The sequence below is a fragment of the Cryptomeria japonica genome, chromosome 4 (genome assembly GCF_030272615.1).
Source record: "Cryptomeria japonica chromosome 4, Sugi_1.0, whole genome shotgun sequence".
Taxonomy (NCBI): domain Eukaryota; kingdom Viridiplantae; phylum Streptophyta; class Pinopsida; order Cupressales; family Cupressaceae; genus Cryptomeria; species Cryptomeria japonica.
The window spans coordinates 697565920-697582309 of record NC_081408.1 but is presented as its reverse complement, the minus strand read 5'-3'; the positions used below and the strand labels follow the sequence as shown (position 1 = coordinate 697582309).

Genomic DNA, 16390 nt, shown 5'->3' with positions numbered 1-16390 from the left:
ATCATTAGTTAGGGATCAGGCGACACTTTGAAATGTGTATTTTTTGACCTTTGTGTGCATAACTGATTCCACCACGTGCATCATTACTACCCATAAGCCAAATCAATAGCTATAAATAGTTAAGTTGCATATGAAACAATTAAAAAAAAAATCAAAATCTGATGTACCATTTAAGATCTGTGGGTGCGCAAAATTAGCTATGACGGCTACTGGTGATTTTCCTCTAATCAATTTCAGGGTTTCCATTTTTGGATAACATAACCTTCATTTACAAAAATTAATCAAACTGCAGTCTTCTAATCAAGATTAATAGTGGAAAATCCATATAAAAAAGAATTTAAAGTTTAATTAATGTGATTGCCTCCATCCCATAAACTATTTAGTCTGATGAATGTCATTAAAATTATTCATTGTTCATTCATTCAACAAAATAATATTACAGCTTCGTTCAATTCTGTAGACTGGATATTCCTTTTTGATGTGGCATCTTTTCAATCAAAATCAAAATTCTAGTACGATTCTCGTTATATAACATTTTGCGTTGGATCCGTTTTGAAAAGATAAAGATTAACATGGCGTTGAGAAAGTTGGGAAGGTGTTGCCGAACAGGCCCAACAGACCGTTTGGCAACCGTGGAAGAAGCGAAAGATAATCTGGAATGGATAAAGCGTAGTAATCTGTTAGGGAAATGGGAAAGAGCCCGTCTTCTAGATGGCTGGATCGGAGGCGCTGGTTATGACTTCCATCTCCAAGTGGGTTTCAGAAGCTGTCTTGGATACATGTTAGTCGTTGAGTCTTCGACCCCCGATATAGTCAGCACAGGTCCGTGTAACATCTCTTGTGCTTGATTATCTGGGATAAAATTACGTAGCTGAATTCGGGTGACAAAATAGGTTTAATGAAATTTTCAAAGCTTCAATTTATTTTAATGTTACAAATGATCATAAGGCTAACGCTTGTACATTATTCATAAAGATAACAGGAATGCGGCCCTGTATTCTAAGGTTCCCAAATTGAGCAAAGAGGGAAGGAGTGCTGCTTTGTTTTTGTGCTGTGAAGATTGGAATTTCGAGGTCATCAACTGGTTGATTGAGGGCCAGAAAGGAGGAGGTCGCACTTGGGGGATTGCAATAAATGAAGGCGACGAAGCAGAAGCAGCAAGCAAAGTAGTAAGCGCAGTGGCCAGGGAGTTGCAAGGTGTACGTTCAAAGAGCAGAGTGCCAAAACTGGAATTTTCGTGCGCTTCTATGAGAGACTTGACGAACGGAATTCAAGAGTCCGTGCGTGATAAAAGTGAAAGCTATATTTTATCAAAGGCGTTATTCTCGACAGAGCTCCTGGATATTGGTGATCAATGTTGGGAAGAAATGGGTTTGACGGAGGATTTGGAGAGGTTTCGAGAGCTTGGTTTCGAAACAAGCGAGGAGACGACTTGGGAGGGCGTTGCTGATACAGTCTGGTATGTTGCGGCAGACACCATGGCTGTTGTGATCGTATCAGAGTGCTGCAAAATCCATAATGATTCGGTGATGCATCCTGATCCACTAGCAGAGAGAACGCCCATGGACGATCACGCGTTTGCCGCATTCCTAATTGCCTACGCTTACGAGCTCTTATACGGAACCTTTTATGGCGCGGATAGTTTATGGAAGTTCGTAAAAGCAGCGGCAACAGAGGCCAGCGGAGTTTGCGATCTGTTTAATGAGATTTTACGTGACCGAGGGTTCGGAACATTCAGCTATAATGGTAAGTATGATGTTGTTAACACCTTTCTTGTTCAGGCGGCAAAGAAAGGCGATGTGTATTTGGTAGAAAGGCTCCTAGACAGTGGGCTACAGCCCTCCGAAACAGATGATGAAAGAGGAAAAACAGCATTGCACCATGCAGCAAAACTAGATGATGAAATCAAGGGACTTGATATTGCAAGAAAGCTGCTTACAAAAGAAAGCAGCCTTGCAAATTCAGTTGACCATAAAATGAGGACTCCTCTACACAGAGCCGCTTTTTCTGGTCACGCAAGCATGTGTCGACTCCTCCTCCAACACAAGGCAAGTGTGACTTCGTTGGACGAGAATGGTCAGACTCCACTACACCATGCGCTTGTTCGCAAGCAGCCAAATGAAGAGGTTGTTCGTTTTCTGATTTCAGCGAAAGCAGAAGACAATGTTGAAAGGAGCGCGCACTTGGTGGATGTGGAGGACAAGAATGGAAAGACGCCTTTGCATTTTGCTATTGAGTATCAAGACACCAATGTGAGAATGGTCGTGTGGCTGCTGTCTCTGTCCATTCAACCACAACCTTATTTTAAGAAACTGCATCTTTCATCGTATCTGCGTGAGTCTTCGCGAATGAGCTATTTAAAACTTGTTCAACAGCTTCTGAATGAAGGAGCCGATCCTCTCGACCCAGACGATGAAGGGAAGACAACATTCCACTACGCTGCCGAGGGCGCAAGTGACGAGGTGGCATGTAAACTTATTTTAGGACTACTGTATAGTGGCATAAACGTTGAGAGGGCAACAGCGTGTGATAAATATGGCAGAAACGTGCTTCATGTCGCAGCTTTCGTTGGACACAAATTGCTTTGTCGCGAGCTTTTACAACAAATCCCGAGCATAGATATGAAGGATCGTGATGGTCAGAGTGCTATTTATTATGCAGTCGCTGGAGCTCATGACAACAGCGAGGTTTTAGACGAGTTCATTTTCACAGCACAAGGTACAAATCCAGTTTTTCTCAAAGATGACAGCCAAACAACGCCTTTGCACGTGGCTGCTGAGAAAGGCAACACAAAAATGGTGGAAAAGCTTCTTTCAAAGAGAGTGATTTCAGGACAAGAGCGCAATAAATATGTAGGGGCAAAAGATGTGCTGGATCAAACAGCACTGCATAAAGCGGCAAGTGGGGGGCACAAGAAAATTGTTAGCAAGCTGCTTAATGAGGGGGCGCGTCCGTTAGAAGAACGTGATTGCGATGGCAAAACAGCTCTGCATTACGCCGCTCAAGCAGAAAATGATGATGATGCTTTGGCAATAGCTAAATTGCTTTTAGGCAAATGTGAATCTGAGAAACACAGAAGCCTGCTTCTGTTTGCTTCTGCTGTTGGAATAGGTTCTGCAGAAAAAAGTTTAAGCTCCGATTCAAAGATCAAGAGATATCTTGAGAAGAGAAAAAGAGAAATACTAAGAACACCAGAGCAGGAGAATTTGCTTAGGGTTGCAGCTACAGTGGGCAATGTGGATATGACGAGGGAGCTCCTCACCAGGGGCGCAAACATGGCTCTCATTCGCAGTAAGAATTGGATCGCCTCTCTTTCAAAAGAAGAACGAAAAAATGTCGAAGATGGTATGCTTGCTTACAACTTCTTCTTTTGTTTCTTCCACCCATTAAATGACGTGTGCAGCTCTTGTTAAATTCTTTTTCTTTCCACAGTTCTCAAGCAAATTGACCATATTATTGAACAAGGAACAGACAAACCGGCCCTGTTAGATAATCTTGGTAAGTGGGATTTTTCTAGTTTACTAGTAGGCAAACAAAAAATCACGGTCCAAATTTTATGAACATATTTCATTTATAAAATTGAGCAGGACGAAGTGCGTTTGCGAATGGTCTGGCTGCATTATTTTTGAATCCTTTTGTGAAATCCCCCATTACTGTGGGAATCTCAGGAGAATGGGGGATGGGAAAGTCAAGCGTGATGGTGCAGGTAATCGTACATGCTAAATACTTTAGCACTCTCATTTCACATTATTTGATCTAATATTAATCCCAATCGTTGTGCTTCCAGACAGAGTGTATTCTTATAAAGACAGCGGCTCAGTTAGCGTTCTCAAATTCAATTCCAAAAGAAGATGATTATCCTGGAGCAAGCAAATCAAATTTATCTGCAAAAGGAGAAGCCAGGCGTAGGAGAGTAGCAAATGCATTGGGGAGGTTATTGACAACGAAAGGTAAAGAGACACGACTGGATGCAAAAGACGGCCAGCCAAAGCTAACTCTTATGCACAAGTTTAGAATGTTTATTAAACGGGTATTCAGTAAGGCAAAGGACACCTCAACAAAGGTACGATTCGAGACATATAGTCCAAATCATTTCTAGAAGGAGAATATTTTTCATTCAATATATGTATTTTTAATCCTATCGTTAGGGAAGAGCACCAGGTGTACCCAACCCACAATCATTAACTTCAAAGAAATAAAAACTATGATAACTAAAATCTAATTTATAAATTTCACATGTATATGTATCAATAGTTCTTAGTTTTTATTTTTTATTTTTTATTTTTTATTTTTCTATAATTGATTCGTTTGTGGACGTTTATTAAGACATTTATGTACAATTATCATGTCATTTGTTCATAAGTATTGGTAATTTTAAGTGCATGGTTATTGGGGCATCTTTAAGTATGTATTAGGCGACACTTTTGACCCTTACATACATAACACATCCCACAATGTGCATCATTACTATCCAAAAGTCTAAACAAATAGCTATAAGTAGAACAATAGCTATGAGTAGTTAAGTTGCAAATGAAAAAAGAAAAAAAGAAAAAGTGCATGAAATTAGCTATAACAATAGGGTACACTTCCCCTATATTAAACAATATATTTTATATAATAATTATAATTAATGTTTTTATTGTTAAGATATGTTTTGAAGGTTAAAAAATATGATTCACAACTTTGTATCTTCACTTAAATCATTTTATTTATAAATAATATATAAACATAAAATAAAATAAATTCTTTTAATAAGAAAAGTATAATATAATAATTTAAGAGTGATATTTCTTAAATGTTTTAAATAGATATATTTAAGATATATATAAAAATATATAGAAATGTGTTAAAATATGTTTTAATTCTTATATGGACTTTTTTTTAATCTATTTTTAATAAATGTTATTTCTTTATTTAATTTAAATTTACATTTGATTAAATATGTAGTTTTTAATATTTATTTTACTTAATTTTTTTTAAAATTTCAATTAATTTGTTTTAGATTAAATTATTTTTTTATTAAATATTTTATAAATAAGTAAATTTCTTAAAAGTAATATTTTTGAATAATATAATGTAGTCTACATCATTTTTTAAGAGTGAATGTAGAAAAATTAAAAAATGATTTATCTAAATTTTAAGACATGCTTTTAATTAAATTAAAAAAATATTAAAATATTATATTTTGATATTTTTAATTTTTAGATTTAACTCTCTCTCTCTCTCTATATTAATCTTTAATATTTAAAAAAAAACATAATTAGTGTTTGAATTTTCTTAAAACTCAATAAATAAGTAGTTAAATAACCAACTATCATAAATAGCATTTCTAAATTAAGATTGACTGTATTGTATGGATTGATGCAGGTGTTGGATGAGTTCATAGGAAATTATCAACCTAAATATCATGAAATTTTTAAATCTCTGGCTGTTATGGACCGACACGATATGGTATGTAGAATTTCATTATGGAAATGAATTAATAGCTGATTTTTTTGAATTCTTTTAATTATTTCATAGTTTACTGCAATTTTATATTATTTTGCATTAAAATTTTTATTGTAGGTAGAATTTTGATGCACTATTTTTAAGGCTATTAATAATTGTTGTTTTTTCTTGATATTCCATTTTGGGTTAGTAGGATCAATAGTTGTTCTTGTTTCAATTGTTAGGATAGTGCTTATAGTTTTAAAGTCACACTTAAACACATGAGAACTTATAAATGATATATAAAAAATATTAATATATATTCATTATGAAATAAAATATATATTATTTTTTGTTTCATAAAAAATATCATAAGTATCCACTATAAATATGTCATTTATTAAAAAAAACTCATTCAAATGAGTATTTTGTAATAGCGAAAAAATATCATTCTTATTTGTACAACTATTATGTAGAAAATTGGAGAGTATTAAATATTTTTTTATGTATTTCAAATAGATTCATCAATAGATCATTAAGTAAGTGCATGAATGGAGAGATGTCTCTTTCAATAGGCATGCTTATTGATAAAATATAGTTTATATTTTTAACATCCCCTCATAAAGTTAATTTTCTCATACAACATAACTACATGATGAGAACTATTTATAATGGATAGGTTTATTAGCAATACATGTGAAAATGAAGAATACTTAACATCATTTCCTTCAAAATGTATATATTTTTATCCTTTTCTTTGAACTCTCTTTATTGCTTTTGTCCATTATTATTCATAATAAGATGTCCTTCATGGTTATATCCATAAGGTGATGCATTTTTAAAGATCTTTGTGATAAAAAACTTCAAGGATATCAATCAAGAAAGTGGAGCATTTCTTAAGATATTTGCGATCAAAACCTTCATAAATATCACTAAATAAGTGAAGTGTTTCCAAAGATCTTTGTGATCAAATCCTTCATAGGTATCGACAAAATCAGGTGAAATATTTCATAAGATTTTTGAAATCAAAACCTTCATAGATATTAATAAAGAAAGCGAAGTGTTTTAAAAAACCTTTGTAGTCAAAATCTTAACAAATACCAACAAAGAAGGTGAAGTATTTAATTGGATTATTGAGATTAAAAAATTTAACGATCTCTGCAATCAATTTCAATAGCGATCTTTGCAATCAAATATTTCACAACTTTAGTAACAATCTCCACAATCAATACTACAACCTCAATGATCTTTACACCAATGTTATAGAATTTCAATAATGATCCCTGTGATCAACACTATTATTGAGACCAACACTATAGTTTCCTAGGTTCAACAATAATCTTTATAATTAATATTACTTATTCTTGTATGTTTTTTAATTTGTCTAACATGAGAATAGTTATTCTTGTACAACATTTTAAAAATTATTGTAATCTTTTTCCAACTGGATCCATGAATCCATCTATAATCAATATGCATAGAATCTTTTATAAATTGTCCATTCCTCTTTATGTTCCAACATGATTTTTTGAAGTGATTCTTCAAACCACAAATTGAACAAAAGTGAAGATTCAAACGTTTCTCTACTTTATGTCCTTCTCTTTGATAATGCAAACATTGCATTCTCTTAGATAATTTGTATGAACCTATAATATTGACAATATTAATTGTATTTTTCTTACCATATCCAAGGCCTTCATTCTTTGACCTCATAACTAGCTTAATGGACTCTCTTATTCTTTGCCCATGCTTTCCCAAACCTTTTCCATCATAACCCATTTTTTCATGATTTACAAACCAACATTCTTATCAACCTAACCTTTGTCATTAACATCACAAGTTACAAAATTAATAGATTTAAACACATGTTTATCTTCTGATAGCCCTGAAAATTGATTGCATGAGAATTTTGAATTTTGAGCTCAAATATTGATCTTTCTGGTTTTATTTGCATCCTCTATCAAGGTTCAAGATCTAAGGTTTTGGGTTTATCAAAATTTCTTATGTCTTGTGAAGAAAACCCTAGCAATGATATATCTCATCGTTATCTTTTTCCCACTAAGGCCAAGGGTTGTTTACCATGGGCAGGGCTATTTTTATTTCCTAGGCGCTAAGTGGTGGTGGATCGGTTTTTGAAATGATTTTCCTAAGTCGCATGAAGTTTTCCCTATTGTCGGTCTCCTCTTAATATTTGTGCTCGCGTCTGCATTTTTCCTAAGTCTAAATTCTAAATGTTCAACCGGTTGATAAAAGTAGAATAGATCTGACTGTTCGCGCTTCCTCGTGATCGAAAGTGCAATGAAGATAAAGACTGTGGCATCACGAGATGATGCTACGTGTTTTCAACAGAAAATAACAAGTTGGCGATGTAACTTGCCAAAGCTTTGTGTTTCTGGTCTTCAAGCGGTAAAAATCGGTTTACTAACAATCCTATTGATTGGCACGTGTTCAAGATGAACGACGATGTTATGTTCTGAGATAAAAGGTGCTTGCCTTTTAATTCTGAAAGGGTTAATGGGCATTGTGAAAAGAAATAAAGTGTGAACATATCTGCTAGCCCTCGTATTCCCGCTATGGAAGTTGCAAGGAGGTTACAAACTGTGGCATCACGAGATGATGCCATGTGTCCCGAGCTGACCAGGAAGACCTTCGGCGGGGCTGCGAATACAGATGTCTGGTCGAAAGATGATATGGTGCTGATTCGTCATGACTATGATTTTCTTTTACATATGCTTCAAGCAATTGATTGAAAAAAGATAATTTCTTCTCTTAATTTTGATACTTCTTCTTTTTGTGATCAATTTTCTTCTTTTAATTCTTTATTTTCCTTTCTAATTTTCTCTAGCTCTTCTTCCAAAATATTATTTACAAACATTAAATTTTCATTTCTTTCTTTACTCTTTTACCACTTTTTTTTCTATTTGAAAACCTTATTTCAACCTTACCTTGTTTTTTCTCTTGAGTTCACTATAACAATTTACCTTATTTCGACAAATTTACATACCTTCACTCTTCCACAATTTCCTTTGTCACTGCTATGATTGATTTTCCAATCGCCATAGTTGTATTGTTACCATTGCAAACCTTAGTTGCCAGAAACGCGACGGTCTCCCGTCGTTTCACGTTTCAACGTGTTTCTAGTTTCTAACGACCGTTTCTATAGGGAAATTCGTTTGTAAGGTGTTTTCCATTGTTTTCGATTTGTCAGTAAAGTAATTGTTTTTAACAGATTTGACAGTAAAGTAATTGTTTTTTAAATTTTTATTGATTTAACATTGATAGACTGATTTTTCTTTGGCATGTGAAATTGCATGTTTCATGGCTTAACTTTGGATTAACTAGTAGATGCAGATTATAGTTTTCTAAGTCATGTTAGTTACATTAAATATATAACTTTAACTAACATTAGTTTTTTAATGAAAATATATATAAAATTTCATGCTTTTTCATTTATGTAAAATATTTTTTTATAATAATAGCTTGTATATGTGTGTGTGTATATATATATATATATATGTTTCTTATATGCAATTTTTAAATATTCCGTTTCTCGTCACATTGTCATTGCGATTGCATTTCTCGTTTCTCGTTTCTGGTAACTTAGTTGCAAACTATAACATAAAAATAAATTGATCTTTTGATTTTGGCAACTATGGTTCTAAGAACACTTAGATTTTTTACACTCTCTTCTTAACAGAGAATCTTCTCTTCCTTCAAGCAATTTTCTGCTATATTCAATATTTGTTGTATGCAAGCTGTGACTTAAGATTTTACTCACTTTGATAGGTGACTTCAAACCAGTGATCTCCTCTGTCCTTGTTTGAATAGACACAGCAAATTTGACTATTGTAGCAACTTTCTAAAATTTGACAGGTTTTCCTCTTTGACAACCATACTTTGAACTTGGACAACGATCTCACTTTCATGACAACCGCTGGCTTTCACTGATAATCAGCAGTAACTTATCCTTTTCTTACATTAATTCATAACTACAAACCTCAGATGCCTTAGATCTTGTTTGAATTTGGCACTCTCTTAAAATCTCTAATCAACAATAAAACCCTTCTTCAAATCGACGCCTTGGTGACCTTCTTTCCTCTTGGCGTGGCGACAATTTTGTTTTAGCTGAGATACTAGGGTCTTTTCCTATTCTCCTTTCTGTGCAGTCTTCTCTTCAATGGCGATGTGCAGATCTCTATAACTCACCTTTCCTACTCAGCTGTGATGTGAGATTTCCTTGGGCTGACTAGCGGCTTCTTATTCTTTAGTACATCCCTTCAAAAAATTTTCCTTCTTTCAGTAGTAACTTCTTTCTCAATCGACATATTTCACTCTCTACCTTGGGGTAGATCTCCAACAAAAAATCTCATGATTTCAACCTTGTGATTCCTTTTTCCTTATTTGGTTGAGATCACTCTTGCTGTATCTAGACGATCTGTCTCATGGTACGGCTTTGACTGCAACAAAAAAAGTAGTGATTTCCTTTTAGACTAGCATCGTTCTTTGGACTGGCGATTTCTTCCTTAGCAATTTCAGCAATCTTCAATTGAAGACCGCTTGAGCAACAGTAGCTCCAGCAACTCCCTCTATTCGTGCGACTTTCTCTTCAAATTTTGTGACTGCGTCTACTATTTTCACCAGTGATTAACTTCTGCTATTTTCAAAAGGCTTATAGATCCTTCGCTGGCAGCAGTCTTTCTTGGCGCAGCTCTGCACCTTCTTGTGGATTGTGATCTCCACGATCTTCTTTAGTCTATAATTTATTTCACATACTGGCAGTTTGCTTCGATGATTTCTCGCTGTCTTCAATCTCTTATTTGCCAATACAATCAACAAACTGAAGGCACTGATGAATTTGCACCTTACACTACCACCGAAAATATAAGAGACGATTTGTATTATCTCCTTGCAATGGCGACAATGCCACAATTAGCACCCAGAGCCAATTTACCTCCTAGCGACATTGAGGACAATAGATAATAGTTAGTTATGACTTTCACTCAGGTATGTAGGGAATTCGCTCTATTAACCAGTGGCTGGAGGCACTCAACTCTGCAAAGAAATTTTCCCTTGCTTCACACTCTTCATGTCTCATCATTACACAGGCACAGAGATGTTTATATGTTCTGATATCATGTTGAAATTTGGAGAGTATAAAATAATTTTTTAAGTATATGTATGGAGAGATGTGTCTTTTAGAGTATACATGTCTAAAATACAGTTTATATATCTAACATATTGGAGTAGTAATGTGTATGTATTGGAATTCTTCATACTTTCACAGTGGCTTCAATAAATATTTTGTAAATATTTTGTATTTTATCAGGAATTTTGAAGGGTTTCGAAAAAAATTATGATCATTTAAAATTGAATGTAAGTTGTATATTAAATAACAATATCTTGTTTTCATAACAACAATTTTTTTTTCTGATGAAACCAATATAAAAAGTAGAGATAACAAAGATTTATGATTACCAAAAAGTATTGAAATCATTTAGATTGCATATAACTTATATTTTAAATAAGAATATTATATTGTTTAAACAACAAATGATATAAAAGTTTCAACTATTAAAGATACTATAATTAGATTTTGGTCAAATTTTGTAAATGTCAATTTTGAACATCTCTTACTAATAAGCTAATGTGACTTGTATGATGAATCACATTTAGAAACCTTCTTATCTTTAAAATTTTTAATTGGAAAAAACAGAATACAATAATAAAAATAATAAACAACTCAAAAGAATCTATAAGAAAACAAAAGATAAGCAACTATCTAATACTGAATAATAACATATGCTTTAAACATAAAAACCTTTATTGTAGATAGATAAAAGATTAATTCACATTTCTTAAAAATAAAAAGTCAGGAATATTCCATTATGTTTGCAAAATTAACTCGCACAACTATTGGGTTTTAATTTGAATGTGGTTTTAGAACCAGATAAATTTCACAAATAGATAATTAATTCAAGAAATTTTGAACTGACAACTGGTAACTGTTCTGGGTCTTTGTGAGATTCAGTTTGAAAATAAGGAAGAAGAGGAAGAAAGTGGATCTAAAAGTAAAAGTCATGGATTCGCGGGTGCAATACCATGGGAGGAGGACTCCGTGCAGGGCAATACACCGTCTATTTTGACGGTACGTTATAATGCTTGGCAATACAGGAATGAATCCGAGGCATGGGCGGGGCTAGCAGTAGAAATCACAAAACAATTGGAAGCGACAATGACGGTGGCGCACAAGCTGAGAACTAGTTGGAGATATAATTGGAAAACCCGTAGAAACAATATCTGCTTAGGAGTGATCATCCCATGCTTTCTTGCAGTATTAGTGGCCATCTGGTTCACTGCCATTGTATGGTTGCTGCTTGATAGAGTCCAAAATAAAGATATAAAAGATCTTAAATATGGAAGTCTACCAGCATCGGTGATTGTAGCTGTTTGGGCTATGGTAAAGTCAGTCATGTCTGTTGTGAAACCTATTAGTTCTCAAGTTGTGGATTATATATGTCTGCCAGACCATAGCCAAAAGCTTGGCTATCATCAGAAGGTTATTTTTGATATCAATTTTTTGAAAGAACAACTCGGTTATAGAGCCTCCTGGTTCTGGAAGCTGTTCGCTTTAATATGGTGCTGCATTACATTGAGTTGGGATGAGAATTATGTTCCAGCAACACTGATTCCTAAGATGCCCCCTGCATTCAAGGATAATCTTAGAATAGTAGTCTTCGTTGATGATCTCGATCGTTGCCAAGAAAATGTAATTCTGCAGGTATAACTTTCTGCAATAACACGTCTATTTGCAATTATTATAGGTTTCAATTATTAAGCTTTCATTCTCTAAGTTTCTTACATACTTTTAAATGTCAGATATTATCAGCAGTGAACATGGTTTTGGCTGCTTGCGAGATTAATGTAATCTTGGGCATGGACAAGAGCATGATCGAGAGGGCAATAATAAAAAAGTTTGGGGACAAGAATAGCAAATCTAATAAGTTCAATCAGGACTTAGCAGACAAATATCTAAGGAAGATAATTCAGCTGCCACTAGACCTACCCGACCCTAGTAACTCAGAGTCCAAGAATTTTTTGCAAGGCCAGCTAGGTATGTGGGATAATAGAGAAGGGTCTACCAACCCAAAAGCACAAACAGAAGTACATAATACTTTTGGGCGTAGAAAAGTAAATCCAAAGTTTCAAATTGGAACTTCAATTCCAAAGAAAACTAAGCTAGGTGAATACCTTTGATTCTATACAAGTAACATTTTATATTTGCATAAAGTTACAGCACCACATTAACAGATGATAGTATTTTTCTTACTCTCTTATGTTGTTGTTGTAGGTAGAGGAGAAACAATGAAACCTTTGGCAGAATCTGAAGCTAAACAAGAAAGAGGCTACAGCTTTTCAGGTAAAAATATTCCAGATGCAATCTTTTAAAGCGTCTATGGCTAACTGTAGTGATAAATATAATCTGGCTCTTACACTTGAGAACGTTGCTTTCCCCAACAGACATGGCCCAACAAGGAATTGTAAAAACGGAACGGCAAGAAACAATTGAGAAATCAGGTAAACAGATAATTTTATTCAAATACAGAGCATTTCAGGCGATGATTTGTGCAATGTACGATCACATTATTGAAAATCCGTTTTAATTGAAAATGATTGTTAGCAAAAGGCTCGGGATTGGAAGAAACAATGATTGAGATAGCTGAGACAATCGACAATGAACTGTCAGTCAAAAGCCTCGCAGGTTTCAAATTTAATAAGCTGGTTATATTATAAAAATTCTGTTTCCCATGAGTTTCTGAATCATGTTTTCTTATCAAGAAGGCAAAATAGATAGCATTGTAGCTAGAAACATACCAATCTCAAAGCATTATTAGTTTTTATTAATAAGACTATATTAATTTTTATTTGAGATAAAAGATACAATTACACCTTGACGTTTGTTGCATTCAGGTGAGAATAAGCAGATGGCAGCTGTTGAGCAACTGCCACAAGACAAGGACAGTGAGGGAAGTCTAGTCAAGGATCGTCTTTCTCCATCTCCAATAACAACTGAAATGCTTATCCCCAAGTATAGCGAAGGAGAAAAGAATGCGTTTTGCTTTCTTCATACTCGGTCCACACGCAGCAGACGACTTCCCCGAGAGTGGAAATGTTTGTTGACATACCATCGGCTAGCATGGAATATTTTGTCTAAAAGTCCCCAAGTTATCCCACTGGCAGGATGGCAGGTTCAACTGATTGCATGGGTTTTCGTCTGCTGGCAATGGAAGCACCTCATAACAACTCTTGTACAAGTAAGGCAGGGTCATAATATTTTAAAATCCTACCTGGGTGGTAGTTATATATTTCCTTAGGCACGAAATTATAATTCTGTTAATCAAAACCTAATATATTTTTTGTATGTACTAATGCAGAACTGGCACGATCTTGGGGTTTTAAGAAAGTGGGTTATGGTACATGATATTCAGAAAGGGGAAGTTAAAGAGAACAGTGGGCCTTCGTTGAGAGAGATTGTTGAGCATTATATCGATGAAAGGTGGCCGGCTGACAAGAAGAGCGACAATGCCACAAAGAAGATCGAAGACACCATTGACAGCGTCAATGAGGAAGTGGAGAAGACAATTTGCAACTTACCTGAGAAGAACATGAAAACAATTTCCCGCGAGGACGATACAAAGGGAGAGGATTATCTCAAGGAAGTGGTAAGAAAGGTTTTGAAAGAAGAAAGAGAGAAGAAACGAGGCTATTCCCTAAAAATAAAAGGGCTAAAGAGGTGTAAGAAAGGAAAGCGAGAACACATGGAGGAAGACGATCTTGAAGGCGGGCTGAAATTAGCGATAAGAAAAGTTTTACAAGAGGAGAAGGAGGTGGAGGATATGCTGAAAGTTATTATCAAGAAAGTTTTCAAAGAGGAAAAAGAACGAGAAACACAGATGAGAGACTCTTCAACTTCATGTGAAGAAGAAAACAAAGGAGCTTTGCAACAAGGCACAGCTGTTATGGAGAATCAGAGCCCTTCACAGAAAGGTAGAAACAATGGCAAAAGTAAGGCGAAGGATGAAGAGGAGGAGCGAAAAGAATGGAAGAAGCTGAAAGAAACATTGAGCCGCTACAATGTTTCAATGGATGGCATTCAAGCCTTCCAAAAATTTAGGTTCTACTGCGACCCTGGACATCTTCCATGGCCATTGCCCGAACAAGACTAATAAAGCTGTTAGAATAAGTCAATGACCGAAATGGATATGTGTAAATAGGTGTCAATAGGAATTGTTTACGTGATCTTGAGTCAGTTTGTTCTTAATAATTTCAGTTAGGTGTCAAACTCGTTTGCAGATTTATAGGAGGAATCTATAAATATAAATTGCTGTTTATTTTTTATGAATAGCATAAATGAGCGCATTAGAGATTTTTATTAACCATTTTAAGTTCTTGAGTTCATTCTGAGTTCTTCTGGTTAAAAATATAAACTATATTTTATCAATAGACATCAATATCTTTTCATACATGCACTTATTTAAGAGACATATCTATGATCCTTCTATTTGATAGATGAAAAAATATTATTTTATACTCTCCAATTTTCTATATTGTATCAGAACTAATGATAATTAGTAATAAGATTACGGCCATTTACTGTCAGAGCGCACAAAGAAAGCAAAGGTAGATTCATATAGGATTCAGAGATGTGCTAAACAATTGGAGTTTGAAAAGAAATCTTCATTTCCGGATCGTGCTGAAGATAAGTCTATTGAATACATTTTCATGGCGAATATTGCTCGATTTCATTGAGAATGAGGAAGTAGTAATTAGCTGGCATTTAAATCTTTATAGTCTATCCTAGCTGCACCTCTTTCCAGAGTATACTAACTAGAACAATGGAGTAACAGGTATCCATAATATTAAGGGGGTCGCAATAGCTTGAGGTTGGCGTTGGTTTATTGCTAGATATAAGAACTGGCGACTACTGCTCCTTAGAGAAATACATTTGCAGGCAATAGCATATGACATTAGTGGGTGGTGTGAGGTTTTGAGAGGGGAAAACTTGTTTCTGTTCAAAAATTCCGGATGCCTGCGTGAGGTTAGACACCATTTGTGGGAAGTCCATTCACCGGTTTCACTGAAATTTATGAAATATTCATGATATTGTCTATTTCCCCATACCGAGTGAGTTGAAGAAAGTGAGGAGATTACCACGATGTAAAATATTTATAGGGATTTAAAGGGTGATAGACTTGGACGCCCTTGTTACCGGTCACCATCTTCAACAAGAAGTAATTGTTGTCCTCTGTGACTATTTTGGAAGCAATTTCTCAAGTGCGGTGATAAAACAATAGAGATACAAAGGACTGTAACATGCACGACGAGGTTGAATAGACCTGATAAAGAAAACATTTGGAAATTGGTTGGTCTGCAGTATTCGTTAGCATCAATTTGGCCTAGTCCAACAATTCTGAGGTGTTTTATGAGATTTAATTATTAATTTTATGCATCAGTTGCATTAGTCAAAGTTCAATAGTCACCCAGTGTAAAAATAAATCACGTAAAGGAAGGGGGATCATAGTATTTTTGTGAAGTGGATATATGGTATCATGTCAAGGGATTGCTATCTCTTCTAGAGGAAGAGGACAATAATGGTTTCTACTTTTTTGTCACTTTTGACACTGAGATATATATTTTTAAAATAATCTTCAACTTTCGAGAACTATAACTTTTAAACTATTAAAAATTTGAAGATGATGTAAATTAGTGATTTCTAGCATTTTGTTTGTAGATTTTATATACTTTTTTTTCAAATTTTTTTGAAGGATTTTTTAAAAATTTTTCCATCTCCCTCAAAAAGTAGTTTTTTACAACAAACTACATTTTTTAAGAGTGATGTGCCTCTCGAAACGCATAACTTTTTTTCTATAAATGATAAAAACTCAATTCTTTCAAATTTTGGTTT

At 34.5% G+C, this 16390-nt stretch overlaps 1 protein-coding gene across 2 annotated transcripts; it reads left to right on the top strand.

The window, feature by feature from the left end:
• Positions 1 to 557: 557 nt before the first annotated feature.
• Positions 558 to 14861, top strand: LOC131053903 (uncharacterized). 2 transcript variants are annotated; one of them, XM_057988530.2, is made up of 13 exons: positions 558 to 822; positions 976 to 3345; positions 3433 to 3498; positions 3588 to 3706; positions 3788 to 4063; positions 5368 to 5451; positions 11456 to 12205; positions 12304 to 12667; positions 12776 to 12844; positions 12946 to 13002; positions 13106 to 13186; positions 13396 to 13739; positions 13860 to 14861. In XM_057988530.2, the coding sequence occupies exons 1-13, from the start codon at positions 573 to 575 to the stop codon at positions 14649 to 14651; spliced, it is 5622 nt and encodes a 1873-aa protein (XP_057844513.1). In that variant the 5' UTR covers positions 558 to 572; the 3' UTR covers positions 14652 to 14861. The 2 variants fall into 2 exon arrangements, with proteins under 2 accessions (XP_057844513.1, XP_057844514.1); XM_057988531.1 differs by having other exon boundaries at positions 691 to 822; positions 983 to 3345.
• Positions 14862 to 16390: the final 1529 nt, after the last annotated feature.